This window comes from Sycon ciliatum, chromosome 4, assembly GCF_964019385.1.
Source record: "Sycon ciliatum chromosome 4, ocSycCili1.1, whole genome shotgun sequence".
NCBI classification, from domain to species: Eukaryota; Metazoa; Porifera; class Calcarea; order Leucosolenida; family Sycettidae; genus Sycon; species Sycon ciliatum.
Window position 1 is genome coordinate 10958779 of NC_088646.1, and position 27997 is coordinate 10986775.

The 27997-nt window shown below is 46.7% G+C and overlaps 2 protein-coding genes and 1 long non-coding RNA gene across 3 annotated transcripts in view; 2 read left to right on the forward strand and 1 right to left on the reverse strand.

Moving 5' to 3' along the window:
• Positions 1-253: 253 nt before the first annotated feature.
• LOC135813610 (uncharacterized) lies at positions 254-2102 on the forward strand. Its single transcript, XR_010553039.1, has 3 exons — positions 254-359; positions 661-692; positions 1782-2102. It is a non-coding gene; the product is annotated as an uncharacterized LOC135813610 (long non-coding RNA).
• Positions 2103-2921: 819 nt separating this feature from the next.
• Positions 2922-20223, forward strand: LOC135814447 (transmembrane protein 135-like). The gene is made up of 16 exons (XM_065327569.1): positions 2922-3165; positions 4743-4867; positions 5151-5240; positions 6211-6244; positions 6555-6620; positions 10164-10210; positions 10719-10763; positions 11610-11732; positions 12478-12547; positions 13263-13350; positions 13924-14006; positions 14865-14928; positions 15257-15333; positions 16338-16436; positions 16734-16801; positions 19109-20223. Exons 1-16 carry the CDS (start codon positions 3013-3015, stop codon positions 19197-19199), a joined length of 1323 nt encoding a protein of 440 aa, XP_065183641.1. The 5' UTR covers positions 2922-3012; the 3' UTR covers positions 19200-20223.
• A 286-nt stretch (positions 20224-20509) lies between these two features.
• LOC135814446 (uncharacterized) overlaps positions 20510-27997 on the reverse strand; it is a 24903-nt gene continuing 17415 nt past the window's right edge. The window contains exons 19-32 of the mRNA XM_065327568.1: positions 27943-27997; positions 27196-27235; positions 26863-26962; positions 26569-26693; positions 25997-26084; positions 25656-25726; positions 25126-25166; positions 24081-24121; positions 23490-23545; positions 23024-23080; positions 22591-22662; positions 22051-22168; positions 21417-21484; positions 20510-20967 (exon numbers count right to left, since the gene is read on the reverse strand). The exon at positions 27943-27997 is cut by the window's right edge and continues 8 nt beyond it. Coding sequence (XP_065183640.1) covers positions 20890-20967; positions 21417-21484; positions 22051-22168; positions 22591-22662; positions 23024-23080; positions 23490-23545; positions 24081-24121; positions 25126-25166; positions 25656-25726; positions 25997-26084; positions 26569-26693; positions 26863-26962; positions 27196-27235; positions 27943-27997 — 1010 coding nt within the window. The 3' untranslated portion in view covers positions 20510-20889. The remainder of the gene's footprint in view (positions 20968-21416; positions 21485-22050; positions 22169-22590; positions 22663-23023; positions 23081-23489; positions 23546-24080; positions 24122-25125; positions 25167-25655; positions 25727-25996; positions 26085-26568; positions 26694-26862; positions 26963-27195; positions 27236-27942) is intronic.

Genomic DNA, 27997 nt, shown 5'->3' on the forward strand with positions numbered 1-27997 from the left:
CTGTCAGCTTTTCTATTATTGTGTTCACATGGCAAGAAAAACGACACCGCTATGCTACGTAAGTTTCTACGTAAGGTGCTCGGTATTTCACTTAGGCTACGTAAGTCTCTACGTAAGGTGCTCGGTATAGATCTACCAACGCGCAACGGTTGGTAGCCGCGTGCTGTGCACGTGCACGGCAGACATTGTGTTGCATGCACAGTCCGTGTTCGGATGTGCATGCGCGAGGAACTTCCTCCTTTGGAACTGCTTCTTGTATGAGCTGTTTCGGATATTTCGTCTCCTAGATCCTGGCCTGGCTTATTTCGTTTCGGCGCTGCTGAGACCTCCTTTCGCGGAATATTACTCAATATCGACAGGTGAGTTGACCAGTTACCTTTGATTCTTTTGCTTGTGTTGACTCTTTCATTTACGAAAAGTGTGCTCATTTTGGGCGGAATGCAATAAAATTAATAATGGAAAAGCTGGCAGGATCTCTTTTCTAAATTTAGCTTTTCCGCTGCCGAGGCCCCCTTTTACGGAATACTCGATGACAGGTGATCTCTGAGTTGACCGGTTTCCTTCGATTCATTTGCTTATGCTCACCCTTTCATTTACGGAAACGTGTGCTGATTTTATTCGGATTTAGATCCATTTTTATCTCTTTGCCCTTGTCTACAGTGTGCGAAGAACGCGAGTTCACCTTCTTGACGGTAAGGCTTATGTTAGATGTGTTGTAGAAATACTCATGTTCATTGTACATTGGTACGTTACAAGTAAGGCACTGGTCAGTGGCATACTATCGTTGGCAGTTCCCAATCTGGAGGGAAAGGTTCAAGGACCCATTGACCGAGTTTGCAAAAATAAATTCGCATATCAGGGAAAATCTCCATTGTGGAGAGGTTCAGTAAACTTGTATGATTAGATTTGTTTACTCGAGTCTGGGCTGTTTGATTTATTATTTGTGAGTTCCGCCGAGATTGCACTGCCCCAAATGAAGTTTCGTGCCGCCAAGGCAAGAATTACGATCTGCAATCTGTTTGTAGTACCTGCAAGAATGTGCTGTACATGTATCATACATTCTCTGTTGCTGTTTCAGTTGCCGTCATGTTGCTAAAGAAACGTTCAGTAGAGAGGTTCTGCAAAACGAAAATTCGAACGAAGTTTCGCGACAGTCATTGCGAAAGTGTGTACGAATTTTTGCACAAACTTTGCGTTCTGCACGTTTTCGTAGTTTGCCGGGCCAAGTGCACGTACGCCATGACCCGATCTCGCGAAAGTGTGTACGACTGTTCATTTCGCGTTCCCTGCAAGTTTCGCGTCCAAAGTTGCGAAAGTTCGTGCGAAGTTTCGCACTTCAGGACGTGGAACGACTGTTTGTACGCATTTTCGTTTTGCAGAACCTCTCTAGTGACTCATTTGTTTCATACGAGACGAGTCAATGAGTTGGTGTGGCTTAGAATCTTTCGCTGTAGAAGAAATCTATTCGTATGTCTATTGGAGAAATAATTGTATTCACTGGGTATAAAATAGGTTAAGACAAACTCACAGAATAAATACCATCGGTCCCTTGGTGTTCGTCCTAAAGAGGTTCGACTGGATATCATTCATACTCACCAAAAAATGTGTACGATTCTATTATTATGAAGTGCCTTGTTTATCTCTCAGTACCTCCAACCATAGCCTTGCCCCTTTTATCCTCAGGATCAGTGTAGTTGTTGGAACGAGGTGTCGGACTCAGCAATGTATTTGTTTACATTTTAATACATGTTTATTGTTCCTCCTTTGCTGTGTTGTTTTAGAAAATCGTGGACTAACAGTTCGAAGTCATTGAACTACTTCCAAAAGTTGTATCGACATCAACAGGGTTACGATTTCAGTGCAATATGGTGCAGGATGACCTTATCACGATAACCCATGATTATAAACCATTATAAACACAGAATCAACAAAAACATCTGCGACACGCACCTGGTTACATTTCTCAAATAAATCTGATCGAGGGTGGGGAAATCTGAAATATCTGAAAGGCAAGACAATTTTATGACAGTCATGAAATTCTGCTACAGCAACATGCACAGAATGACCTCCGTATAAAAAAGGTATCACCACGGTCCACCACTACTCACATGTATCCCCGCAGAAGAACATGCTAGTCCCATTTTCTGCAAGAAAAGACTTGCACATCAATGCGTATAATACGGTAATCCCGTATTGATATGATGTGAAGGCCATCATTTACATATTGATAGGGCATTTCATTGATTGGTGACAGAAAAAAAACAGAAGAAATTATAGCAATAAAAACTGCTTTATGGCAGTTTTCTAAAAAAAGTTATTGTGTTCTAGTCCATGGACCCCGTCTAAAAAGTAAGAAATTAACGAAATGTGATAGCTGAAAATTAAAATTTCACACAAAACCTCACAATAATCACACACAGAATGAAAAGCTACATGTAGAAGACCTTTTCTCCTCGTGATCCTCTTTCCTATGCATGCATGTTGCCAATTGTTGGTGGAGTACAAGTTTAGTGTTGAAAGCAGCATTTCAAGTGTTGTGATTATTGTGAGGTTTTGTGTGAAATTTTAATTTTCAGCTATCACATTTCGTTAATTTCTTACTTTTTAGACGGGGTCCATGGACTAGAACACAATAACTTTTTTTAGAAAACTGCCATAAAGCAGTTTTTATTGCTATAATGGATAGTGTCATTGTATGTGTGATAGTTGGCCCGGGTTTGCACCAGGGATCCCCGGGAGGTTTGCACCAGGGATCCCCGGGAGTTATACAAACCCGGTTTTACGATTCCTCAGTCGATCCGGCATTCCCGGCTTATCTTGCTATCAGAAGTACAGTAGTTTCAAAAACAAAGAAAACTGACTGGATCAGTTGTATTGCCAGCTACCAGAATGTTCAAGAGACTATTCTAATAATTATTATTTCCCTTTTAGGATATCGAGTGGTCTACATTTCATGTAACTATTTATTTCACTGCGGCCGTCAACTAGTATTTTCTGCCTTGGTCGGTCATCATGCCTTCGGTTTTATCGACTCTGCTGCGTATTCACGAATGTACGTGTGCTGATGTGGGACACACATGGCACCCGTCTTGCTTTGCGGCATCTGCTGAAATCTTTCTTGACGTGATGAGAGTATGTCCAGGAATCTATCCGCCGCTGTATCTGGTGGGTGGAGCTGAATGAGCTAATTCCAATTATTATTATTTTCTTTCAAATTCGAATGCATGTACTTTTTTTTAATAATTGTCCATTGGATCACTCCCATTCAAGTTTTTTTTATGCTGCCATAAAATGAGTACAGCAGGAAACAAGAAAACATGAAGCAGAGACTTGTTTGCACAAAATACTACATGTGTCAATAATGAAACAGCGTGGAAAATCTGTCAAATACTTTGGAAAATGAGTTGACCTTATAAAGGAAGGAATGTGAAGTTGGATTTAACATGTTTTGGAAAATGAGCTGGTACGTGGATTTTTCTGTGCCGTTTGCAGTGCTGTTACTAGTGTTAGGGCACGTTCGCATGGACATCGTAAAACATGTCGGACACATGTACATGTATACGAGCACACACAGCCAATCTCCCGTGCACACGGCATCCACGTTATGTATAGCGTTCTGTGCATTCCTGGACTGGTTTGGATCAGACTTCGAATGACATGTGTACCCACTAGACGCGCAGTTCTTGTCCGTGTGAATGTACACTGCAATAGTCACGTGAACGCCCGGAAATCCTTAGGATTCTCACAATGGGTTGATCAACTTGATATGTTGGAATTGTAAAGGGCACTAAAGAGAGATCAGCATCTCAAGGTGATGTGTCTGCTGGAGTGTAGTTTGCGCTTTAGAAAGTTTAGATGCTACTATGCTGTCCCTGCTGTACACACCGCTACTGTGGACATGGAAACGCGTCTTGCAAGAGGTCCCAATTTTGGAATGGGAAGAGGGTAGACAGAGACAGACAGACAGAGAGACACAGACAGACAGAGAGACAGACATACAGAGAGAGAGAGAGAGAGAGAGAGAGAGAGAGAGAGAGAGAGAGAGAGAGAGAGAGAGAGAGAGAGGGGGGGGGGGGCTATACGGTGTGAATATCAGGCTGTTTTAGCCAAGCATTATATCGCCACTACATTGCAGCCGAGATACTGAAGTGCTTCATTGCGAAATGTTCCCAGGGCTGTGCACTTCATCTCTCTTGCAACACCGAAGCACATTGCACTGTATAATAATCTCGTGGAGTCATCATCGTAAACTATCGCCACGGCCATGTGCCTTCACTTAGACTCCTGTGCTTTGAACGTGTGGTGGTGCAGATTGGAGATCTCCATGGTGCTGCTGGGTCCAAAGTGCTGCTCTGCCAATCTCTCCACGGTGCTGCTGTGTCCACACTACAGAGATTGATCCTCAAACTTTCTTTTCTTGCCGTGGTTGGCTATCACCCCCCTCTCACACTTTGTGTGCCAATTGGTCATGGACCACGAGTTGAGTGAAATAATATAAAATTAAAATAAACAAAACCCTGACTAAAGGCGAGGAGGCACTTTGGTGAGGTTTAATGGCAGTAGCAGCATCACGTGACAGTAGTATTGGCCTATTGTCTTTGGCTTGGCTCACTCATAATGCCTCTAAGCTAGTCTAAGCTAGTAATTACATGCACCGTACTCACTCCTGTCTCCTTCTGTGACCTTGTGGTGTCTCGCTGTGTAACGTGATGTCTGTTTTTGTGAATGATCTGAATCACTAGATTGCCATGATCTTGCGAGGAAAGGGTATTGAGCACTTGCCGCGCACGCTGATGGATTCGTTCCGCTCGTCCATCTTTCTAGCCCTCAATGGCTTTGGATTCGTCACTTCCTACTGCGCCTTAACGTAAGGATTTACTGTTGAGTGTCGATATGGAGTTTTGACTTCTTGAAGTTTTTGTGCATGTTCAACTGACGTTTGGACCGTTCTCAATAAAAACGATTACTAAGTATGCATGATGTTTTCCGGACAATGTCGCATTATGAAGTGTACTAGAGCCACCTATCCTGTTCTGCAACACTGATGCTGCGAAACACCATGTATCCACACTTGAAAGATCATGGCTTATTCTACTTTCCCTCATTTCCTGTTTTTGTTCTGTGCACCTTTCCTCTATTGCTCTATGTAGAAAGCTGCAAGGCGGTCAAAACTACTTTAGCTCCTTTATACCTGGGTTCTGTGGGGGCATGATGGCCATTCTGGCAGAGCGCAAATCAAGGTATGCTTTCTACTCTCTCTCTCTCTCTCTCTCTCTCTCTCTCTCTCTCTCTCTCTCTCTCTCTCTCTCTCTCTCTCTCTCTCTCTCTCTCTCTCTCTCTCTCTCTCTCTCTCTCTCCTCTCCCCCTCTCTGTCCCTCTCTGTCTCTCTCTTTATTTCTCTCTCTCTCTCATACACACACACGCACGCACACGCGCACACACACACACACACACACATACACACACATACTCACTCATACTCACTCATACACATACGCGCACACGCGCGCGCGCACACACACACACACACGTGTAACTTATCCATGATGGGGAGCAGGTAGCTGATTGCATGGAAAGCTGCATTACAATGTGTTCACACTGGCTTGTGCACCACATGGCATGTGTCACCCACACACATGTGTCACCCACACACATGTGTCACCCACACACATGTGTCACCCACACACATGTGTCACCCACACACATGTGTCACCCACACACATGTGTCACCCACCCACCTGTGTCACCCACACACATGTGTCACCCACAGAGCATGTACCTGTGTTCACAGGATCACCTCATGTACAGTTGCGCTCACTGAAACCTCACGCACGAGTCAAAAAGTAGCACCGTGTTTCCATTTCAATTACATCATGTACACTCCAAACAACCAATCTGGGGGCCGCATGAGCCGTGGCGCTGCTTTCGGCAAGTGGGTCGGATTTCTTTGGCCACGTCTGTAGTAGGTCATGTAGCAGGTGAATTGCGCAATGCCATGATGTGCTGGTGTCTATCTAAATAGCACACACAGCTGACGTGTGTACAGTGCAGTGCTTTAGCTCAGTGCTAGCAGTGTGATCATCGAGTAGGACTAAAGGATTTCTCATCTTCCATGGTGATATCTAGACCATGGCGTGTGGCCGGAGGGCGCTGACTCAGAAATTGCACTGCTTATGAATCCTCTTTTTTTGTCTCCTCTGTTTCCTGTAGGCGGAGTGTGCTGGGCTTGTACACATCACAGATGGTGAGCTTCAGTGGTTGTGTGTACGCCACACCTTGCCCCGCGCCTCACCCCACCCTCATATCTTTCACTCCTTTCCCTGCCAGTGTTGATTTCACACATGACTCTGCACAGTCGTACTATGTATGTTTTAAAAGGTCTAGGTGTTCGTGCTTGTTCTCATTCTGACCCCAGTCAATGCATCTCCCAATCAACAGTGCAGTATGGTGAGTGCAGTATGGTGGTACCCCAGTCAATGCATCTCCCAATCAAGAGTGCAGTATGGTGGTACATAATTGCTGTGTGTGTACGTGTAATTTTTGCTCCCTGATAGGCAGTTGACTTTATATTTCACCAGCTGAAGTTCAGAGGAATTACCAACGGTATTGCGTCTGGAGAGGTTAGTGTTAGTGGCACTTTTCTTCTGGATATTGCATATGCTGGTGGGCATAAGTCTGCGTGCGTGTGTGTGTGTTTGTGTGTGTATGTTTGTGTGTCTATGTGTACGTGCTAGTGCCAGTGTGCATACATTTTGCACACATGTGAGTCTGTATACATACATGTACGTTGATCTCGATGAAATCTGATCGTCACATAAAGTATCACATTCTCCCTCCTAACTACAGACGTCCCAGTGCTGGTGCTGCTTGTGTGCATGCCGGCCAGTGTGTGTGTGTGTGTGTGTGTGTGTGTACGCGTGTGTGTGTACGCGCGCGTGTGTGTGTGTGTGTGTGTGTGTGTGTGTGTGTGTGTACGTGTGCGTACATGTGTATGTGTGCGCGCGCGTGTATACATGTGTGTACGTAATTGTTAGATTGACAGCATGAAACAAGGTGGAGGACACTGTGTTCGGAAACAGTGAGCCCCGGTCCCTGCGGACCATTTGAACCATATGGGTATCGCACCCGGTTCTGACTTTAAATTTGTGAGGGTATGCACGTAGCTAACAAAACTGCATGATCAAATTGAGGCACTTGTAGTTGTTTAGGTTTGCAGATAAAATTCAAGTTTTTTTGACAGTTCAAGTTTACGTGACAACATCAACAACATACGAGTTATTTCCAAGCGGTACTGATGAAGGTAACCAACGTGTAGCAAAATTGAAGCAGTTCCTCAGGTTTGTAGATGAAATTCAAGTTTTCTTGACCAGTACTAGTTTGCGTGGCAGCATCAACAGCAGGCAGGTTAACGAGTGGAGGTAACCAACGTGTAGCTGTTCCGACGTGGTGAAGGCCTACCCATGGCCACGTCGGGACATCACCAACCCCATCTACAGAGAGCACCTTCTCGCGACAGTGTCATGGTGATGACAAAAAAACTGTTGACAGTTGACGAGCTGAGAGAAGGACGCCATGGGCAGAAGTTGGAAGAAAAAAGAAAAAGAAGTCTTTATACAAGTTAAAGAAAAGAGCGAAGAAAACAAGACGACATCAGGAGTAGTCTCCTAACCCCCTAGCATAATGAGGGTCAGAACCGGGTGCGATACCCATATGGTTCAAATGGTCCGCAGAGACCGGGGCTCTGCCAACCGCGGAAGGTTGTAGTAAGGTCACTGTTTTCGAACACAGTGTCCTCCGCCTTGTTTCATGCTGTCAATCTAACAATTGCGTGAACTATAACAAGGTTTATCTAAAACTGGTTTTTAACCAGTGTTTATATCATACCTATATGTGTACGTGTGTGTGTCTGTGTGTGTGTGTGTGTGTGTGTGTGTGTGTGTGTGTGTGTGTGTGTGTGTGTGTGTGTGTGTGTGTGTGTGTGTGTGTGTCTGTGTGAGAATGAGGGATTCACTGGCCAGAAAAAGTCACTTCAAACAGCTGTGTGGTGGATACAAGGCTAAAAATAGATAGTGGCGGTCAATTCATCAGCCTTGCAAGCTGTTGAATGGTGTAATCCCAGGACAAGTTGCTATGTCTAACATAGCTGTTCGCTATCATCGCTTCCGCGATGGGCATGTCTGAGGTCTGAGGTGTGTGTGTGTGTGTGTGTGTGTTAACGGTGTGTCCCTGATATCTTCAATCCATGGAAGTGGCAATCTATTTCCCAAGCGAACCCGTCAAACTGGCACGACATCGGTCAACGACCTGGAGTTTGCAGATGATGCAGCACTACTTGCACCATCCCGTGAGTCAGCTCAACTGGCTTTGGAGCTGTTCAGCAACGTTGCTTCTTCCTTCGGCTTGACTCTGAGTACAGCGAAGACCAAGTTCATGGCCGTTGGTGCAAATTTATCATGTGCTGACCGCCTTCCGCTCTTTGTTGGTCCGGAGGAGATCGAAAGTGTCAAATCCTTTGTGTATCTTGGCTCTGTGATAACTGCTGACACCCGCTCATCTGCAGATGTGGCCAGAAGACTCGGTAAGGCAGCGGCAGCTTTCGACCTTATGCGCCGTGTCTTTCTTGACCGAAACCTTTCCATCGCCACCAAGCGCCATCTTTACGATGTTTGCGTTCTGTCCACATTGCTCTATGCCTGTGAGTGATGGACTCCGCTGAAGAGAGACATGGTTGCCATCAACAACTTCCACCACCGCTCCCTCAGGTTCATTCTGGGTGTATCCCGGCTCGATCAACAGCTGCAGCATGTCAACAACCAGGAGCTGCGAAGACGCTGGGGTGATATGGCACTGCCATCTGATACCGTCAGACACCGCCGTCTGCAGTGGCTTGGGCATGTCGCCAGAATGCCAGATAACCGGCTTCCGAAGCTGATACTGTTTAGCTTCTTCTCAGATCCACGCCCAGCCTGTGGGCCACGACTGCGATGGAAAGACCTCGTCGCACGTGATCTTCGTTTCGGTGGCATAGTGAATTGGCTCACTTTGGCTCGGGATCGCCCAGCATGGCGCGAGGCAATTGCAAAGACTCCGGATGATCTCGTGGAGTGCAACAACAACAAAGTCACCTGCAAGGTTTGCAACCGATCATTCACTGCTCGTGGGATTCACCGTCACAAGTGCTCAGCTGTACGGTCCTTACCTGTTGCCCAGCAGCCTGGGGCCCGTCACTGTGGAGTTTGTGACCGCTGGTTTCAAAGCGCTGGCGGTTTTGCAGTTCATCGTTGTGTGGAGCGTCAGACATCGGACGAAATACCAGCTGTTTCAACGAGATGCAGCCTGAATTTGGACTGCTGCCAGCACCATTGCTCGACCTGTGATCGCTGCATGAAGAGTCAGGCTGGTTTTAACCGCCATAATTGTACTCGAGGCAAACGACTGCGAAAGGACCAGAGGACTAATCTGCCCATTCAATGCAGCCTATGTAACGAACGATTCTCCCGCCCGCAGGACCTCACCCGCCACCGAAGACAGAAACACTAGCTATGTGTAGAACGGTCCCCTTTCACCTCAATTATTCTCCTTGTTTCTTTTTCCTTTCTCGCTGTTGTCTCCCGCTTCTGGGAGCGACGTGGCCATTTTGTGGCAGTTGTACATAGTAGTAGTAGTAGTGTGTGTGTGTGTGTGTGTGTGTGTGTGTGTGTGTGTGTGTGTGTGTGTGTGTGTGTGTGTGTGTGTGTGTGTGTGTGTGTGTGTGTCGGGAAAAATAGGGATTCACTGGCCAGAAAAAGTCACTTCAAACAGCTGTGTGGTGGATACCAGGCTAAAAATAGTGGCGGTCAATTCATCAGCCTTGCAAGCTGTTGAATGGTGTAATCCCAGCACAAGTTGCTATGTCTAAAACATAGCTGTTCGCTATCATCGCTCCCGCGATGGGCATGTCTGAGGTCTGAGGTCTGAGGTGTGTGTGTGTGTGTGTGTGTGTGTGTGTGCCTTGCAAGCTGTTGAATGGTGCAATCCCAGCACAAGCTGCTATGGCTTCTGCTGTAGCATCGCTATCATCGCCTACAGCGATGGGCGTCCAATGGTCCAATGGTGTGTGTGTGTGTACGTGTGTGTGTGTACGTGTGTGTGTATGTATGATGTATGCATGATCCATGCTGTAGGTGTATCTCTTCAGTGTGATGGCAGCCTTGATGATGTGTATGTACAGGTATGTTGATTGTTGAGGCCTTGAGCGGCTGTACTATCATCTTCTTGCTATAGTAGCTGTAGTTCTTAGTAAGTCTTTTCCGGTTACCCAGTGCAGCTTAGTATCTTCTGGTTTGGACTTGAATGTAACATGTCGCATGTCAGGCTGAAGTGCCATAATTACCATGACGCACAATTTTGTATGCACTTACGACTCGTACATGGGTGTCACTTGTTTTCTTCTTGTGCTGTGTACATGCTGTGTGCATGCTGTGTGCATCCGGTCCAGTTACCTGGTACCTACTTCAAAGAAGTAGCCACACGCACCTACTTGCACACATGTGCTTCTGTGCGTGTGTCCGTGTGCGTGTGCGTGTGTCCGTGTGTGTGTGTGTGTGTGTGTGTGTGTGTGTGTGTGTGCGTGTGTGTGCGTGTGTGTGTTCTTTTTAGTTTTTACTGAACATGACTTGCATGCGTACTTGTGTTGTGTGTTGATGAATGCCTGTCGTGTGTTGCCTGTTCACTTGCAGACATGGTGCAGTGTCTCGTAGTGGTTTTATGGGCTCTATTACACGGTGAGGGAACGCTTGTGCAACGATATGATATGTGCTGTGTCAATGAGTCCAAAGAGTAAAAAAAATGGTGCTGCATTGATGAGTCCGAAAGGGTGAAATGGGTGGAATGGGTGAAATGGGTGAAATGGGTGGAATGGGTGCCATCCGCACACTGAGTACCTGTACATATTGATTGACTTTGCAAATCTACGACTCTACCATGTCTTTCTGTTCCGTGTTGGTTGACAAAGGCACACCGCCACACACACACCTGAGCTGTGGGATGCATGCTGTACACAGACCCTGTCTAGACATACCTCTCTCATCCTAATTGCACGGTCCTGGACCCCCCCCCCCCCAGGCATCATGGTAATGCCGGCAGTCACACGGTACCAGCAGGATGACAGGCATCTGCTCCCGGTTGCTTTCATCCAGCATGTCATCAGCAATCACAGTGAAAATGTTGCAGTCTGAGCTGCATCACTCCAGACATGTTGAGCAGAACGTCACCACAGCACGATAGCTCACTGTTATACATGGTTAGGGAGGCGTACAGTTGGGCATGTTTTGATAACCTCACTCCTTAGAGAACACTCCTTGGACAACACTCCTTGGACAACACTCCTTGGACAACAGTCCTTGGACAATACTCCTTGGACAACACTCCTTGGACAACACTCCTTGGACAACACTCTTTGGTGAACACTCCTTGGAGAACTCCTGGGTGACAGCTTGTCCAGCCGACTGATTCTCAGCAATGAGAAAATATTCGAAATTACGTGTGTTTTGAGTTGACACTTGCTACTCATCTAGAACCATTGGCCTTTTGTTAATGGAGTTGTAAATTGTCATGGCATTTCTTCACAGATTCCTAATGTGGGAGAACCAGTCAGGAAATGGAGAAAGCCGATCAGAAGCGCCAGCTGGTCGTAGCCTCAATGAAAGCATGTACCGACAGAGCGTTGAAACCTTGAGACAGTTCTACCAAAAGTAAGTTGCGTAAAATCCAACGGAAAAAAGCGTTCTTCCTCTGTGTGTGTGTGTGTGTGTGTGTGTTTGGAGTACTGCCTTGCCTGGACAGCAGTTCCATGACATGGATATGACATTGTATGGTATTGACCTTCATGTGACGGATGTGCCTGCATGTGACGTACATAATCCTCATTGCCCTTACACAAGAGGTGGACCAGAATTATGACATAATTGTTGTTTTTACTTTAAAAGAATCGAAACAATACGTAGAGTTTCACGTTCACACTCGATTAGCAACAACATTCTGTCCCGCTTCTCCGTTTGTACTTGTATTTTCTGTATGTTTGTCACTGTTCACTGGTTTGAGGGAAAGACTCAAACGGGAAAAGTCTGAAGAAAAAATCGACTGTCACCACCAGGATTCAAACCGGGGACCTTCGCCTGAGGCCAGCTATGCTCTAACCACTGAGCTAAGGTGTAGCCGTCATCCCAGCAGAGACCGTTCGACATTTTCTTCAGACTTCGTAACTCGCACGTCCTGTGAATCCATACAGGCGGGTGGGACGCAGCCCTCACTGTAACCCACAGACTTCACGTACAAACTAGCACGCGGGGAGCCCCAAGTCATAAGTTTGTCACTGTGTTGGCCTTTATGCATCACTGTGCTTACGTGTCACTCTGTATGTGTGTGCATGTGTCCCCGCGTGTTTGTGTTTGTACATGATTGTACGATGTTGTCTGTTGTCTGCTGGCTCATGTATAGATGGAGTAGAGTAGTGTGTGCCAGGCTACCCCGTCACCCTCTGACTAAGCCGCTGTTCAACAGTGTGGAGGTAGGTACTTCAGTACATGTTGTCAAGACGTGCAGTCTTGATTGGGGAGTCGCAGTAGCTAACTGTTAGGGAGATGGCATGGGCGAGTGGCATGTGTGAAATGATGTGCGTTTTGCTCTTGTCTTGCTCATTCCGGTCGCCTCTCGGGGCAGAGTCGATTTATCCACGCTCGCTTATGGCACGACTGGTCTGGATGACCCCGTGTCCCCTAGACATGGACCACATAGAACTTCCCGATCCAGGGTTGAGGTGTACATCACTTCGGGTACACTTTGTCTTGTGCCATCTCCCTAGACCAGTAGATACTACCACTCTGTCATCTTGTTCCCGGCTAGTAGTGTGGTAAAGGTATATGTTTATCTAACCCCTAAGACTGGCCCTGTGCAAGTCCAGCACACATGTGCATGTACTAGCATGGCCAGCTATGGGTATTCCCCCCCCCTCTCTCTCTCTCTCTCTCTCCTCTCTCTCTCCTCTCTCTCTCTCTCTCTCTCTCTCTCTCTCTCTCTCCTCTCTCTCTCCTCTCTCCCTCTCCTCTCTCTCTCTCTCTCTCTCTCTCTCTCTCTCTCTCTCTCTCTCTCTCTCTCTCTCTCTCCGGACTGACTGACTGACTGACGGACGGACGGACGGACAGGCACATGTAAGCAATGATGTATACCTGTAGAAGATAGTAATGAGTGAAATTCTGTGCTGTGAATTTCTATTCCTGTGTCAGGTTGGCATGCGTGGATTTCTTCTTGGCTATGGCCTGCAGACAGCTCTGGCACTGCTTGGAAACCTCCGCTCTGTTCTCAAAACCCCAGGTTAGTGAACTACTCTATGTCACCTCCTAGCAGTTGCATCTGGTGTTGCCCACATGTGTGGCCTATGATTCATCAGGCTGAGGGAATGGAAAAGGGAAAAATCTGAAGCAAAAAATTGACAGTCGCCAGACTCACCACCAGGACTCGAACCGTTTCTTTCACTATAGGCCAGCAGTGCTCAAGATTTAAGCTAAGAGTCTAAGACAGACAGACAGACAGACAGAGGGGCTTTTGAGCATCAAGCTCTGCAGCATGAGCGTTAGAATCGCCCGCGTTGATGTAGCCACTGCTGTTCTGACCCAGTGTGACTGCTGCCCATGAGTCCAGTAAACGTTCGGTAGATGCTCGTATAGTGTAGCCGTTTTTCCAAGCAGATACCATTCAACATTTTCTTCAGATTTCGGCCTGCCCTGTGACTGAACATGTAAATACAGGTGTGGTGCTTGCGTGCGTGCGTGCTGTGAGACAGTGTGCCGATGTTTATTGTCACCCATCATCCAGAATGTTTGCGCGTTGAAGGAAAGTAAGATTGTAATATTCATTGTCCTGGCTGCTGTTCTTCCTCTGCTCCAGGTACAACACTATCACGTGTCTTTGCCAATAAGAACTCAGCCATGTTTGGTTGCTTCCTTGGTGGATTTGTTGGAGTCTATAAGGTGAGATTCGTGATTTGTGTCCTCTGTGTGTGTGTGGGGGGGGGGGTCTGTGTGTGTGTGTGTGTGTGTGTGTGTGTGTGTGTGTGTGTGTGTGTGTGTGTGTGTGTGTGTGTGTGTGTGTGTGTGTGTGTCCCATATGGTGCAGTGGTATGTGCAGTCGATTTCCAATCGAGAGGTTGCGGGTTCAATTCCCGACGATTATGGTCACACACGTCTTTCTTCTCTTTCTCGGACTCTTCCTGACTTTTCTTTCATTCTCCTGGGTGGTTACCAACAGCCAGTGTATGCCGGAGTATGTGGTGTGGTGTGTGTGTAGAAAAAAAATGGAAAAAATGCAAAATAGGGATTCACTGGCCAGAAAAAGTCACTTCAAACAGCTGTGTGGTGGATACCAGGCTAAAAATAGTGGCGGTCAATTCATCAGCCTTGCAAGCTGTTGAATGGTGTAATCCCAGCACAAGTTGCTATGTCTGACATAGCTGTTCGCTATCATCGCTTCCGCGATGGGCATGTCTGAGGTCTGAGGTGTGTGTGTGTGTGTGTGTGTGTGTGCGTGTGCGTGTCTGTCTGTCTGTGTGATTGTGTCTGTGCGTGTGCTTGCGTGTGTGGGTGGTTGGGTGGGTGGGTGGGTGGGTGTGTCACACCAGAAACCTTCATTGGAGCTGCTTTCTGTATGGGTACAATGCACCCACAGGAGTGCATGTGCTGAATTCCCTAGTTTATCATGGACTGTTCAACAGTTCTGCTAACCAATGCAGATAGTTCAGTGTGTATGTGTGTATGTGTGTGTGTGTCTGTGTCTGTGCGCGGGTGTGTGGGTGTTCATGTTGAACTGTCTGTGTCTCTGTCAAATTTCAGGCTCTCCTGGTTCTTCTCCATGGACTGCGAGGCAAGGACGATCCCATCAATACCGCCATTGCAGGTGAGGAGCACACACCATAATTATATTCCTGGCCATTGTGGGGTGTAAACCTAGTTCTACGCTTTGTCTTGTTGGGTTTGCCAAGACTAGTTGTCAATACTCTTCACTTCTTCCCTTCTGGAATGAAATCGCCAACATGGTACGACTACACCATAGCTTAGTGGGAGAACATTGCTGGCCGTACGTGAGGGTCCATGGTTCGAATCCTGGTGATGACGGTCAATTGATTTTGTCTTCGGACTTTACTCGTCTGTGGATTTCTGACACTCTATTGTATGTACTCGCTGTGTCTCTCTTTCTTTGATGCCATGTATAATATGATGTAAAGGTGCTATTGGAGGTCTAGCTATGTTCTTCTTTCCCTCACCGTCCATTGCTACGAATCTGGGCAGCAAGGTTGTGGAGGTATGTGCATTAGTCAGCAGTCTAGCGGGGTGATATAGGACTCCAGCGGAATCACCGGTTTTTTAAATACACATACCACGGAGGCGAAAGGCTGCACAGTCATTCGCCTCTGTTAAATGTGTATACTGCTCTGCACATTTGTGCATTGAGCTGCCTCAGCCGGCCTTGTTTGGGGTGTTAAAATACATTGCACTACAATATTGTGAAGGTAATTTGTTGATGCCATCTTCAGTAGGTCCGTCAAATAGTAGTGGTAGATTTTTCTTGTGACCAGACAAGACTCGACGACGCTTGCAGATACCAGCACGAACACTGCACCAGTCACACTCCACAACAGCTAGAAGTTGCTCCTGACAAGCCTTGTTTCGTTCCATTTTGATGTTCGGAACTCATCAGAGGAGAGGTAGATGTTGAATGAAATGGGTTGAACTAAAATGATATTGTTTTTATAGAAGATATTGGCGGAATGTGTGTACGGGTCTCACAGGGTCTCTCCCTGCTCTGATCACACACAATCGCCACCAACATATGAACACAGAATCTTCCTTAGCGGACACCTGTCACTCAGTGGACACCTCCATATTCAGGACATACATTTGTTCAGCCCCTGTTGTTCCCAATCAAGTGATAGTACCCTCTGTAATCAGGATACTTTCCAGGACAGATGTTCCTCATGTACAGGTATCGCGGGGGGTTGTTCTCTTTTTCTCCGAATGTTTTTTTGTACTAGCTGCTTTCTGTTTAGCGGCACAGTTCACTATTTCCTTTCACGTGAGTGGCCTGAGCGAAAGCTAGGGAGAGAGAGCGCCACTGTTGCCGTTGCTGTTGTTTATGTTGGTAATGCCTGTAGTGATGCTGTTCCTCTCTCGATGCCAACGCGGGTGGGCGATTAATAACATGATATATATGGTAATTCATTGCCCATACGTGCTCGTAACCAGGATGTGATAGCGGCACCTCGCCTGTACGTTGTTCGTGTTCTTCTGCTGTTGTTTTGATTGCAGATGATGTACTTGGAGCTGAACCACGCTGGCAAGTTACCAAGCTACTACTACTTTGACTGTCTGATGTACGCGTTCACCTTTGGCATCTTGACACATGGCGTGAGTGCTCTTGTTCTTTTCTTTTTTCTTTTTTTTGTTCACTTCTCTTCAATCTGAATCCTCATGCTTACCTGTGTCTATGTTCGTTTGTGCTTACGATGTAGGACATTTTGGTTTGCGCTCTACTGCATGTAGAATCTAAAATCTAGTAGATTTTGAAGCATAGGGTCTAGAATCTAGTAAAAGTTGGAACATAGACATTGTGGATGTCTCGACACGGCAAGCCCCATCCCCCAGTGTCTTTAAAACATTCCTTTTGTTGTGACAATTTCTTTGTAACTTGCCTGCGTCATGCAGGCCAACATGGAGCCACACAACATGCGCCAGTCCTACTACAAGTTCCTGGTTTACATCACTGGGGGAAAGTAAGTTAGCAATGGCAGCGGCGTCTCCCTGTGTGCATGTATCACACTAGGACACTAACTTTGTCTGTAACGCCTACTGGTACAACTTGAAGTATTGGATACATGTACTTTTTTCTTTCTTTTTTTTTCTAAAAAACACAGCCCTACTAATAATCAGGGGAAGAGGACAACTGAAATGATACTGGACAACAACACAAAGGGGAGTAGGGGCGATGTGCCGATGTGGTTGGCGAGGCTCATCCGACCGGAGGTCTCGGAATCATAGCCTACGACCAGGCATCGTTAGGAATGCAGCTAGGGAGGGAGGGAGATCAAGTGGGAAAGAGAGAGAGAGAGAGAGAGAGAGAGAGAGAGAGAGAGAGAGAGGGGGGGGGGGGGAGAGGGAGGGGAATTCTGTGCACATCCCATTCCTAGCAAGCAAACACATTTCTGCATAGCCGTGAAGCGAAAAAAAGCCCAATAGCAGCAATGAGCTTCTTCCCAGAGACTAGAGGACCTTTGTAAAATTGTGCAAAACAGTACGTCTATGATATTGGAATGCACCATAAGTATTTTGCATGTATTGTTGATGGTAGTTGTCATGTAAATATGAAGTAGCCCATCGGACAGCAAACAGTATTGCCTCACGTCGCTGTAGCACTGCTGTGTATACTGACATCCTGTGATCTCGGTGTACCATGCTATACATGTACATGTACTATCCATACATGCTGTAGTATAGATGCCCATGCATGCTGTAACACAGATGCCCAACACACTGTCATACAGGTATCCATACAGTACACGCTGTCATACCATTGCCCATACTTGCTATCATACCAGTGCCCATACATGCTATCACACCAGTGCCCATACTTGCTATCATACCAGTGCCCATACATGCTATCACACCAGTGCCCATACTTGCTATCATACCAGTGCCCATACATGCTATCATACCAGTGCCCATACATGCTATCATACCAGTGACCATACATGCTATCATACCAGTGCCCATACATGCTATCATACCAGTGCCCATACATGCTATCATACCAGTGCCCATACATGCTATCATACCAGTGCCCATACATGCTATCATACCAGTGTCCATACATGCTATCATACCAGTGCCCATACATGCTATCATACCAGTGCCCATATATGCTATCATACCAGTGCCCATACATGCTATCATACCAGTGCCCATACATGCTATCATACCAGTGCCCATACATGCGATCATACCAGTGCCCATACATGCTATCATACCAGTGCCCATACATGCTATCATACCAGTGCCCATACATGCTATCATACCAGTGCCCATACATGCTATCATACCAGTGCCCATACATGCTATCATACCAGTGCCCATACATGCTATCATACCAGTGTCCATACATGCTATCATACCAGTGTCCATATATGCTATCATACCAGTGCCCATACATGCTATCATACCAGTGCCCATACATGCTATCATACCAGTGCCCATACATGCGATCATACCAGTGCCCATACATGCTATCATACCAGTGCCCATACATGCGATCATACCAGTGCCCATACATGCTATCATACCAGTGCCCATACATGCTATCATACCAGTGCCCATACATGCTATCATACCAGTGCCCATACATGCTATCATACCAGTGCCCATACATGCGATCATACCAGTGCCCATACATGCTATCATACCAGTGCCCATACATGCGATCATACCAGTGCCATACATGCTATCATACCAGTGCCCATACATGCTATCATACCAGTGCCCATACATGCTATCATACCAGTGCCCATACATGTTATCATACCAGTGCCCATACATGCTATCATACCAGTGCCCATACATGCTATCATACCAGTGCCCATACATGCTATCATACCAGTGCCCATACATGCTATCATACCAGTGCCCATACATGCGATCATACCAGTGCCATACATGCTATCATACCAGTGCCCATACATGCTATCATACCAGTGCCCATACATGCTATCATACCAGTGCCCATACATGTTATCATACCAGTGCCCATACATGCTATCATACCAGTGCCCATACTTGCTATCATACCAGTGCCCATACATGCTATCATACCAGTGCCCATACATGCTATCATACCAGTGCCCATACATGCTATCATACCAGTACCCATACATGCTATCATACCGGTGCCCATACATGCTATCATACCAGTGCCCATACATGCCGTAGTACAGGCATCCATACATGCCATCATGCTGACTAACGCAACGGCAGTGAACACATCACGAAGCAGCTCTTCTACAATATTTGTTTCTTGTTTTGTCTTATAGATGGGGTGAAGTCGATCACTATTTCTATGATCGGTTTGGAACGCAGGCGTCCTACTTGAAGCGTCACAACTCCATGCCAAGGATCCGGTGAGCACCAGCAACTGGCAATAGTTGAAAATAATTGCCTGAGATGCTGCACTGCCCCTGCCCTGCCGGCTTGCGGCTTGACCCGATGCTTATGGTAATGGTGGTGGTGTTGTGCTGTCGTCGATGTACTTTCCTGGTGAGTGTTCATGATGGCCTTAACTGTCCAGTCATCACGTATGTGTGACATGGAATTGAAGCAAGTCTGGACTGTCTGCGGCGGCAGTGGCGAGGAGATCGTCCCCTTGCAGTCTGCATCAGACTGCCCTTGAACTTCCAAGAAGCAACGCCGAGCATGTATGATGGCAACCGTCCTGTGCTGCCAGCAGACCCGGAAGATGCCTTGATCAGTGAGAGGTAGGTGTGCCGTAAACGGCTGTGTGCACTTGGCTGGTTGGACTTGCTGTCGCAAAGTCCTCCAGTATTGCACTTGCTCAACTTCCCCTACCCGTGCACGTTTCCTTTCACGTGTTCACTCACAAAGAAGACTAGCGGTATGTTGGGCAAATGAGAACGATGGATAGAGATTTGGGTATGTGTACGTGCATACACGTATGGACAACGGTCGCTTGCGACTGACTGTGCTTTGTGCTTCTGCACACCACTAGACAGCGCAGCACACCGCTGGACACTAGCTCACTGACTTGCTGGTCGTAGTGTTTTTGCAGTGAATGTCCGGCCACCACAACCTGATTTCTTCGTGGTAGCACTGGACACAGGTTGCCTTTAGTTCCTTGATCACATTCAGATCTGGTTTACATGTATTTATCATTGTCATGCATGTAGGTTTATTTATTCTTGGCAGATTTTGGCTGTTTCTTATCATAATTTATAGTTATTTCACCAAAATCGCACCTCATTGAAATATGAATATTCATTAGTTGAGGGTGCTGAAAAGGCAATGGGATCATTAAAATTTGCTTTCTGGAGTGTGTGTCATTTATCAGCTGACAGACATTCCCTGTTACTCGTACACGCTGTCTGCTCTACCTATTTGAGATCTATAGCTGTTATGGCTGTTCGCCTCTGTGCATGTATGGCCGTTGGCGTACAACCACTTGCCATCCACATGTACCACGTATCGGCAGTTGTATTCTCACCGGTTGTCGTCGACCTGCGGTGGGTGGACCGAGAAACATGGTAGCCATACTGGAGTGTCAGGAGCATGCCAATTCTGGATCACCACCCAAGACGATGCTGCTGCTGCTGCTGCTGCTGCTGCTGCTGCTGCTGCTGCTGCTGCTGCTGCTGCTGCTGCTACATGTCAGTGAACCCACTGAAGCATCTTCACGTCAGTAACTCTCCACCAATCACCGATTTACAATCTCAGAAGTGACCAGCACTTCTTTCATGTGTATGAATAAGAACAGAAGACATTTTTGAGAAAAAAATGATGAGGAACAGCTTGGAAGCAGCTGTTGTGTGCGCTATTATTGTCGTCAATGGCAACAAAACTAGCATGCTATTCAAGAATTGAAACCTACTCATGTGTGTCAAACTCTAAGTAAATTCTGCTCAGTCATCCGTAATGATTTCACGCTAGTGCTAGATGAGAAGATAGTGGCCATGGCCACCAGGAATGCAGTGACAGTGATTGGTCAGCCTACGGATGTCCATCTCCCGATATCTTTGCAATCTCTTTTCTGCTCAGCAGCCGAATGTCCGTATGCCAGAAGGAGCAATGACTATCGCAGCCATCATGGACTGATAGAGCTGGTGAAGAGACGGCTTCTGGGCTGCTCATCTCGCTCCTTGATGATGAATTTCATCAGGTCCTGCGGCATTGGTGTGAGAATGATAAAGAAATGCCGCGAAACATTGCATGTGGAAAAGCTTCGAGACATTGCATGTGCAGTGTAAGTTTTGCAGAATGTGTGGAGTGGAACACTACTAAATACAGTAATTGGTTGCAAATAAATTTGCAACCAAACAGCCACGTCTGTGCTAGAGCCTTTTTTTGGATGCAGTCCGTCTATATCGACTCTCATGAGTAAGTCCTGGAGAGCAGGAACAATCAACATGCCGGCAAAGAACATCCAGACTGCGTGCAAAGAACGTCCTAGCCTCGTACAACGATTTTAACATGTGCCACGATGGATGCGTCAGCACTTGGACATGTTTGGTAAGTTAACGAGGCTGTCACAAGGATTCAGAGTGGAATGTCAGGAGCTATTAATTAACACGGCCAACTGGTGCTGATCTTTCTGATCTTTCCTGTGCTTACCCGGTACTTGGTACCCCATCTATCCACGATACTTGCTGGTGAATCCGATGGTGATACAAGTCTAGCATCTGGTTTGGAGGAAGGCAGAGCAAACAATCACAGTCAGCATGTCATTATTGCCCTGGGGCTTGTATTACATAAGCGTGCATCATCATTCGAAGTAGCTTAGTTGTTACTGCAGTCCTTGTATAGAATGCCCTGTACAAGGTTTGGACATATAAAACCTGATACTTGGATGGTGTGACAGAGTGATTGCGGGCAGAAGGTGGACTTATATTGTAACTCGTGGGACACTGGAATGCAGTTTGCCGATTCAGGGCTGACTGTTGAGTTAGCCCTACTTGCCGGTGCGGTATTGTCATGAGAAATCTATGCTATTCAGATGGTGAGAAATCTATGCTATTCAGATGGTGAGAAATCTATGCTATTCAGATGGTGAGAAATCTATGCTATTCAGATGGTGAGAAATCTATGCTATTCAGATGGTGAGAAATCTATGCTATTCAGATGGTGAGAAATCTATGCTGTTCAGATGGTGAGAAATCTATGCTATTCAGATGGTGAGAAATCTATGCTGTTCAGATGGTGAGAAATCTATGCTGTTCAGATGGTAGACTGCGCTGGCAACACTTACATGTACCGTCAACCGACACCTCCATCAGGTCCCACGTTCTACCACTGTAGAGCAAGCCGTGGTGATAGTAGGCACTGATCAAGTCATCCGCGCTGGCGTCTTCTTGAACCCGCATCGTCTGCATTACAAGCCCAGGCATGTGCACACGTGACATGTCAGTATTTGTCCACTAACAAGAAATCCTTCTGCTGCTGCTGAACATGGCAGCATGGTGGACAGTAAGAGGTTGTGCCTTCGTTAACTGTGAGCATCTTCAGTTCGTTTTGCAGCGCTTTCTTGGTTCTGGTGTTTCAGTGTGTGGATCGATGGCCGGGTGTCTTCAGTTTGAGCTGCTGCGCTTTTTCGGTTCTGCATGGTGTCGGAGTGTGTGGGTTGATGGCCAAGGGTGAGTGAAGTGTCGGAGTGTGTGTGTTGATGGCCAAGGGTGAGTGAAGTCAACTATACAAGTACATGTACACGTGGGCTAACAACTGCACAAGGTGAGGAGTGTGTCACAGCGCGATACATGCTTCTTTTCGTCACATGACATGACTGCCATACCTTGAACGATCCGGTTGCATCGTAGAAACGTGCAATGCGCTGGTTGCCCAGACTCGGCATGGACTTTCCCGTCTGCAATGTCGTAAAGCAGAAACACACAACACATTGAGTCGGTGTGCTCCACCCATACAACAAACACACGACAATACAGAGGAGCATAGCCAGTGGCTGGCAATGGCAAAGTAATATGGCAATCTAGACACATTCCCAGCTGGGTGGTCACACTGTTCCGGCAACTCTAGATCAAATGATATGAAAAACAACAGTGTCAGCAGTGGCAGTCTATTAGCAACTAAAATTGTACATGCGAGCATAGCTGTTAGTTGTTAGTGGTTCAAGCCATTCGTTTGATAGCACAATGCTCCCTTTGGCTGCCAGGTATTTAGCATAGTATGTGTGTATGTGTATGACACATACGCTTGTGTAGTGTTACCTCGGATGTCCAGAGTTGCTTCATGCGCTGTGCAATGGTGATCGGTACTTGTGTACACTGCAGCAAGACACATTGTACATACAGCAGCATTGCCAATCAGACAACATCACAGCTTTGGCATACAACACACCAAATTGAAGGAACAAGGACAAACTAGATTCAAGAGGGAAGTGAAATGAGTGCAAGAAGGCTGCATACATCATGTACTGCTTCTGGAAATGGCGCTGGCTTATCAACTGCATGCCCTTTCCCTTTACTGCGAATGAGTTCAGTAACAGCACTTCAACAAGCCATAATTTGTATTACTCCTTGTAGAGTAAGGAAGTCCTGTAAGACCCTACACTGTGCTATTGCCTGGGCCTGTCAGTGCGTGATCACAGAGTGTGTCGTTGCCATGCAAGCAGTCGATAGTGCATGGATTGTAGGCCGGACTGTTCTAATCAGGAGGGCACTGCCCGTCACTCACCTGGGAAGCTTGCGTACTCAGAAACGACAGCTGGTCATTCTCCGGAATGCAACCCACTGTAGAATAGAGCATGTGTGAGAAGCAAGTACACACACACACACACACACACACACACACACACACACACACAGCCGTGTTAAAACCACGGACACAGCGCGTGTCTACTCCAGAACGCATCTCAGTCTGGAATTGTGCATAACAACAGGGCAATCATGACAGTGATAATGCCATCTCGACTCGTAAGGTGTGGACAACGGATATGGATGTGTACGGTGATTCTTCAGAGGCATACCTGTTTGTGTAAGAGACGTTCACCTGAGTTTCCTTTACTTCTATTCGTTGCAACAGCGCCCAGGAAGTACGGTGCTCTGGTATACACTATAGGAGCACATGGAACTAGCTGTACTGACAGGTTGTCTGAGCTGCTGTAGCACATCAGGATGCGCTACTATCGTTGCGTAAGGATGACACTGCTGAAGTATAGAGACCGCACTGCCATTACACTTTGGTATGTGGTAATGTGAATGTGATTGGAATGCTGCAGAACTGTCCACACCAGTAGTGATGTGCCTTTCTCGTAATACTTCTTACCTGGAAACCATCCAACGCGCTCATTGAATGCTCCAAACCACCTGTGTATCAAGGGGAAAGGCCAAAAGCAGACACAGCGACAGCAGGAGTTACCGTGCGAAGACAGTGATATGTGTGATGGCTATTGGCTACCTACTGATACCTCGCAATCTTTCCGCAGTAAATACCACCAAGAATCCATAAACAAGAGTATGCAGCTTTGATCACCTTTCTATGGGTCATTTGGGGCTTCGCGTCGCCTTTATTACGATCATCATGCAGCTACATGAACATCTCCACACTGCGGAAAATCAAATACAACACTCCCTGTGGTGTGAAACCAGCTTTCATACGGAGCTGAAGTTCTTGCACCCACAATTTAGAGATCACGTCTGAACTCAGACGAATCAAGCAAAACCGGGTATGCTGATACGCAAGATTGTGGACTTTGGTGCACGAGTACAGGGCGTGATGCCGGCAAGTAAGTTCCGTGAATGAAGGCAGCAAAGCGCACGCTGACCCATAACCACAGTTACATCCTCTTGCCCACAGATTACTGATAGTCTGATACAACAGATTAGGTGGAAACTGGAGCTGCTGTGTTGCGGATTCCCTTCTGGAGGCATTGAACCCTCCAAAGTTATGTGACATGGTCTATTGCTTTTGTTTGAAGTAGGAAACAAGTGCAATGTATATTGCGCGACGGTGAATGCCGATAATGGCCAATGTGCTGTTTACCCAGTCTGTTCTTTTCGTACAGTGGCACAGTGAATGGACTATCATGCATGTGTCATGCATAGCTACCTATATTAGTCATACCTGGCTTCATGATGTCACTGTGTACAGCTACCTGTACTCATGATGTCACTGTACGTGGCTACCTGTACTCATGATGTCACTGTGTACAGCTACATGTATTCATGATGTCACTGTATGTGGCTACCTGTATTCACGATGTCGCTGTGTACAGCTACATGTACTAGCACCTGTATTCATGTCGCCGGTCACTGTGTTGACAATGCTATAGGTACATGTACTGCATGTATACCACAGTGGCATTTCTCACCATTCCACACCAGTGTCTTCTGGGTCAGTTGTTGCCAATGCCTGCATGGAAGAGAAACAGCCAGACAGCCAGCCAGACAGACAGACAGAGTAAGTTACATTTATAAAACCAGGTGAGTCTAACAAAAGAGGACTGAGACCTATACAACAGGGATTTTACGCCTGAAAGCAGGTGCATGATTTATCAAGCAGTTTGTCAGTCTAGATTTTATGCGCAGATGGAGATAAATGCGCAGATTTTTTGCAATGGAGAGAGGGGGAGAGAGAGAGAGAGAGAGAGGGGGGGGGGGGCAGGAGAGGAGAGACAAAAGCCTTGGACTATGTACATGTGCTCAGGTTATGTCGTTGTTGGAAGTTTATCCGGTGCTATGATCAATTTGCAAACCACTGCAAGTATATTGGTATGACGCAAGTGTGTGCTACTTGAAGGGACACGTCCAGGGTATGGCTGGTCTGGCTTTGTCTTCATGCACATTGAACAAGAATGATACACCTAAAGACCAGGCCGGAGAATGGACATGTAGGACTTACCGGCTGCCATTTGCCATTCGTGCCCTCGAATCCTATGACGATAGCGTCCTCTTTATCTGATAGCTCAAGTTCTAAAGAAAAAGAGAGAGAGAGAGAGACACACACACACACATGGGCACCCACGAATACTAGTACCCAAATCAAACATGTGCATTGTTAAACGCACGCAGGCCGCCCTTGACTCCTGCTTTGATCCGCTATTCGGACACCACTGACTGGTTGTACACGCACAAGCGCGTGTGCTTTGACTATACATACTGACATAATCAAGCCATGTAGCACAGTCCGGTCAGTTTCAATATTTGTTCCAATGACAGTGACTACAACTAAAACGTGCTTACCAAGGGGCAGCGTTGGCTTCATCAGTGACCTGGGTCTGAATGTCATGTAGCGAAGCACTTCATCTGGTAGCTCTGTTTCGTCCACAACCTGGACAGACGGGAACGCATTGCGCAACGCCACTCTCAGTGGAATCTGGCCAGCGTGACTGCGCCAGTGACTTACCCCCCCCCCCCCCCCCCCATGTTCAGCCCAGTGCTTACATTGGCTGTGCTGACTGAGCGGTGCCTGTCTCAGTAGTGTTGATTAACTCATGCAGCCAGCATTCACTAAGCCCCAATGTACAATCATGTACCTGCATGTACATGCTATCATAGTCATTACTGCTCTTGTCTGATACATGTGCTGCACCATACCAGAAATGATTGCAGCAGAATTAACTGTTGCTGTCATCAGGTCTGGATGACACATGCAGAGGAGAACCGTTGCTACACAGGGCAGCCATGCTTGTACTTTAACCAGCTACTTCATTTAGACACTTCAAGGCATGCGGCAAGCAGCACTATGTCACTCCAGCGCATATGATGAGCAGCAATATGTCGCTACAATGCAGATTGCCGTGTAATCAGCTTACTCCGCATAGAAACGCGTTCTTCTGCTCCCTGACAAACCGGTCCATGTCTATTAGCCACAAATTCTTCTCCTCCTCGCGTAGGAACACCCAGTTGTGCATTTGCAATGGCGTTCCAAACATAACAGCTAAGGAAAGTGGACACACATACACACGCACACAGAAAAAAAACTTCCAACTGATCATGGCAAACCTGCGAAGCCATGCATCTCCCCGCTACACAGACACACAGACATTATTTGTGTGCGTGCACCGAAGCATCTACTGTTCTTGTAAATAGTCCTTGTCACTACTCACTGATGCTTAGGAAACTGCGATCGAATGTCTTTCCATTCATCACCCAGCATTGGGATAGGGCTGCTCTCTCTTTCAACTTGTACGTCTTCCGACTGCTAACCTGAAACACAGCAGTAACAATCAACCAGAATAAGGTGAGAGAAACTGTAGCAGGCCGGTAAGGATACTAGAGTATCTGAGCAGCAAACAGGCTGAGAGAGGCGATTGCACGGGTATCACGCATAATATGCCTTTTACCCACAAGTGTGTGACTAAACAGTTGTTTGTCAATCACATACAGCTTCCAGCAGAATACTCTTTGGATTCCGGATTGCTTTTCGGATAGATGCTTACCGTAGCTATGAGCAGCAAGTCAGTGAACAGGAAGAGATACCTATACGCACACAGAGAGACACAATACAGTGTGTGATACAGGAGAATGCGGAATGGCAGCCTGAGATCAACCCAAACATCGAGTATCATATAGCTCACATGGCAAATCCTGATAATTATGAAGTACATGTTGGCGTCGTTGCAGCTTTTTGTCTTGTGTTCGCGCAACACCATGCTGAGCTACAGTATACTACACACTCTAAGTCATGTTACAAGGAAGCCTGGAATTCCAGCCTAGATGACTGATGCTGCAGTGCCTCAGGAAAATAATTTGGATTTTGGCAGACCCAAATCCAAGATACATCACAGAGCACTCTAGAATGGCATAGTGAGAGCACAGAAGCCGTATCGCTGCATGCGTCGTCCTGTCAGGTGAACAGCACTTGTATCGTACTGTGAATTGCAGCACTTGTATCATACTGTGAATTGCCGTCTTCGGTATTGTGATTGCATGCAGGGACGTCACACACGGTACGCCCAGTACCACCATGGTCGCACCACGTTTTGTCCAGGATGCGTCGAAAGTCCGCACAATCCATCCAAAAGAGCAATAAAAGAGCGCTAAAACGTGCCCTGTTGGCCGAAACCCCGAATTTCTCTCCCCGCTGACCCCGGTTGTACCATTCCTCCTCACTGCCCTGTGACACCTCTGACATGTATTTCAAGTACTGATTACATCACCATGACAACCATGACAAGGTAGCTTACTTCTCAATACCAGCATTGCCTTTCAAGAAGACACGGCCTTCGCGGATGAAGAATC